Source organism: Buceros rhinoceros, unplaced genomic scaffold (genome assembly GCF_000710305.1).
Source record: "Buceros rhinoceros silvestris isolate BGI_N320 unplaced genomic scaffold, ASM71030v1 scaffold13934, whole genome shotgun sequence".
Classification (NCBI taxonomy): Eukaryota; Metazoa; Chordata; class Aves; order Bucerotiformes; family Bucerotidae; genus Buceros; species Buceros rhinoceros.
The window spans coordinates 11,965-14,910 of record NW_010407812.1 but is presented as its reverse complement, the minus strand read 5'-3'; the positions used below and the strand labels follow the sequence as shown (position 1 = coordinate 14,910).

Below are 2,946 nucleotides of genomic sequence, written 5' to 3'. Positions count from 1 at the left end.
ATAATGTCTTGCCTCACTGATCCCTAACTGAAGGGACAATAGACTCAAGCTGCTTGGTGTTGCTAAGGCTATCTGCCTCTTAGAGAGATCCCCCATCGCCTACTCACCCCACCCACCACAAGAAAAAGTCTGAGCAATCAAATTACAGTGCTTTCCAATCATCACATCATCTGAGATGTGGCAGGGAGGGCTGCCCTGGAGCATGAGCCCCATAGGTTCTCCAGCGTCCAGGTTGCCACTCCAGCAGTGCTCCTGAGCACTCTGCTCTGCTCAAGGCTCTCCATTCCCAGTTTCAGCCAGGGCTATGATCGTTGCAGCCAGGAGCATAGGAAGTGTGAGGACAGGCTGTCCTAGATTTGGGGAGCAGCCTTGGAGCGGCACAGAAGAGCTGTGATCTCCAGACATCCCATCTGGCAGCATCTACACAAGCCATGCTACACCAAGAGGAAGAGATCAGGTCTAAGGAAGTAGCTTGTTCAGATGAGATCCTTTTTCACTGAAACGTCTCACCCAGCTTTCCTTCCCCTTTGCAGATCTGGGGTCAGCCAGGGGGTTGATGGGGCTGCTCCTGCTCTGTGCTCTCCTGGACCGCTGCGCTGGCTGAAACACAGTGTGCACTCACCCTTCTCTTCTCTCCCACTATCCTCCATCCTCATCACCTCTTCACTGCTCAGAACAGGAAATGCCAAGTGAAGTGAGTCAGTTACATTACAACAGGGCATGACCTCATCCAGCCAAAAAAGGAAGAGGAGATGCATCTGAAACCTCCAGGTTAACAAGGTCCTGTTTGTTTGCTGAGGTTTATCTTCTCCTGACACGGAGCAGCGGAGGCGGTGAGTATATGGCAAGAATAAAAACAAATGGCCTCAGCCTTGGGCTCAGCTCTCCTGTTCTCCACGGCTTTGATCAAGTAGTAAGGCACAAAGTCTAGCAAGTTTGGTGCCAAGCTGAGATACCCCAGATATGGGGGGCTCAGCTCCTTGACCTCTGCTGGAGGGACAAGAGCTGCTTCACCTCTGCAAAAACTGAGCACTAAGGAGGTGCCGTGAACTGCGCAAGCACAAAGGGTGGCCTGCTGGATGGTGCGTGGAGGTCTCAGTGAGAACAGCCACCCGTGGCCCTGCCTTCTGCCTCTGCGCAGTACCTCAGGTGTTCTCAGAAGCAGTGCTGCAGAGGGAGCAAAATGTTACTGGGGAAGGGAGTCACTTGGAAAACACAGGTCAAGATTCCTAAAGATTCCCTGACTTTCAAAGGCCAAGAGAAGACAACTTCCAGCATCCTGGATTTCAATCATCAGTGGATGCCCATTCATTCCTATATATCAGGGTTCCAAAAAAAATCATGTTGCCATCCTGTCTTCAAAATCCTGGCACATTCATAATGTTTTGTTACTTATGAAAATGACTCGCTGTTAACGAGCATCTTGGAAAAGATCAGTCTTCTGTTCTTTCAAGGGCCCTGTTCTCAGCTCTGCCTTTCTCTTTACCATCAAGTTCACAACCACAGAAAGGTTTGGGTTGGAAGGAACTTAAGGATCACCTAGTCGAACCCCCTGCCACGGGCAGGGACACCTGCCACTAGAGCAGGTCACTCACAGTCCCCTCCTGCCTGGCCTTGGACACTGCCAGGGATGGGACATCCACAGCTTCTCTGGGCAGCCTGGGCCAGTGTCCCACCACCCTCACCGGGAAGAATTCCTTCCTATTGTCTAATCTAACCCTCCCCTCTTTCAGTTTGGAACCATCACCCCTCACCCTATCACCACACTCCCTGATAAAGGTCCCTCCCCAGCTTCCCTGTAGCCCCCTTTAAGTAGCGGAAGGCCACGATAAGGTCTCCCTGGAGCTGCTCGCTTACCTTTCACCCACTGCAGGGATCCTTCCTTTAAATCACTCTTACAGTAGAGGATGGAGGAAAGTGACCTGTTTGTCTCAACTCCACCAGCTTGGCTTTTATGGGCCATGCTGAAGGTGCCTCTCCTCGAGGAACTCTATGTCTTAGCAGCAGAAATTCAGCACTTTATCTGCCTTATCTTTCACTGCTTGAGAAACACGGATCCAGCCCCAGGCAGCCGTCTTGCTGTCCTGTGAACTCCTCACTCCCACTCCCACTGACGGCTTCCTCGAGATCCTGCTTTCCAGGAGCAAGGAGGCATTTTCTAGCCCTGAAAAGAGGAAAAGAAAATCCCACATCTTGCAGAAACAGTGAAGAAAGGGAAACAGCACCAGGCACCTGGGCATAGCCTGCTCTTTGGACCCTGCTCCCCAGGGCTGCTATCACCAGGCAGGTGTGGGCAGAGCCGTATGCACAGGCTCACCTGCCCTGCAGTTACCTGTGATTTTTCATGTTAATAGGTGGGAAAGTTCTCCTTAAATACTCCTTCAATTATCCTAACATCCTTAAAAAAGTCATGTTCTGTAACTATTTAGTCCAGGATCAGGCAGGATTTCTCCTCGCAAAGCCAACAGGTATTTTGCTATTGCTTTCAGCAGGCACTTTCAGAAGAAAATGGAGCCGGTGGAAATGCCCTGGAAGCAACACACCCCGCTCACCGACGTGGTGGGTAATTCCCCACCAGATGAAGGAAGCAGCGCAGGTAAGGAAGAAAAATGCACCCGCCGAAGGCAGAGGCAAGCAGGAGCTCTCACCCAGCAGCAGCAAAGCCTCTGAGGGTCTCTGCTTTCTTTTGCCCTCTCCTCTCCGTCACGGGCGGTGCCAGAAGCCGACAGGGCACGTCCCCGCAGCAGGAACTGTGCCCATGGGTTTTCCAAGCAAACGCTGCTGACGTAGCTCTCTAACCTGCTGCCAGGACCTGTGGGTGGTTATTAAAGTGGATGCTTGGGAGACTGAAGTTTCCTTTTCAGTTCTCTTCCCGTCACCAGGCTCAGCTGCATCCACGCTGGGTCTCCAAAAGTACCATTTCCTTTTCAACCTCCGCTCGGTCTT

The 2,946-nt window shown here is 51.8% G+C and overlaps 1 protein-coding gene across 1 annotated transcript in view; it reads right to left on the bottom strand.

The window, feature by feature from the left end:
- Positions 1-1,963, bottom strand: part of LOC104492123 (chromosome unknown open reading frame, human C9orf91) — a 9,253-nt gene extending 7,290 nt beyond the window's left edge. Inside the window, exon 1 of the mRNA XM_010134632.1 lies at positions 1,858-1,963. Within this exon, the coding sequence (XP_010132934.1) occupies positions 1,858-1,963 (106 nt within the window). The remainder of the gene's footprint in view (positions 1-1,857) is intronic.
- Between the last annotated feature and the right edge of the window lie 983 nt (positions 1,964-2,946).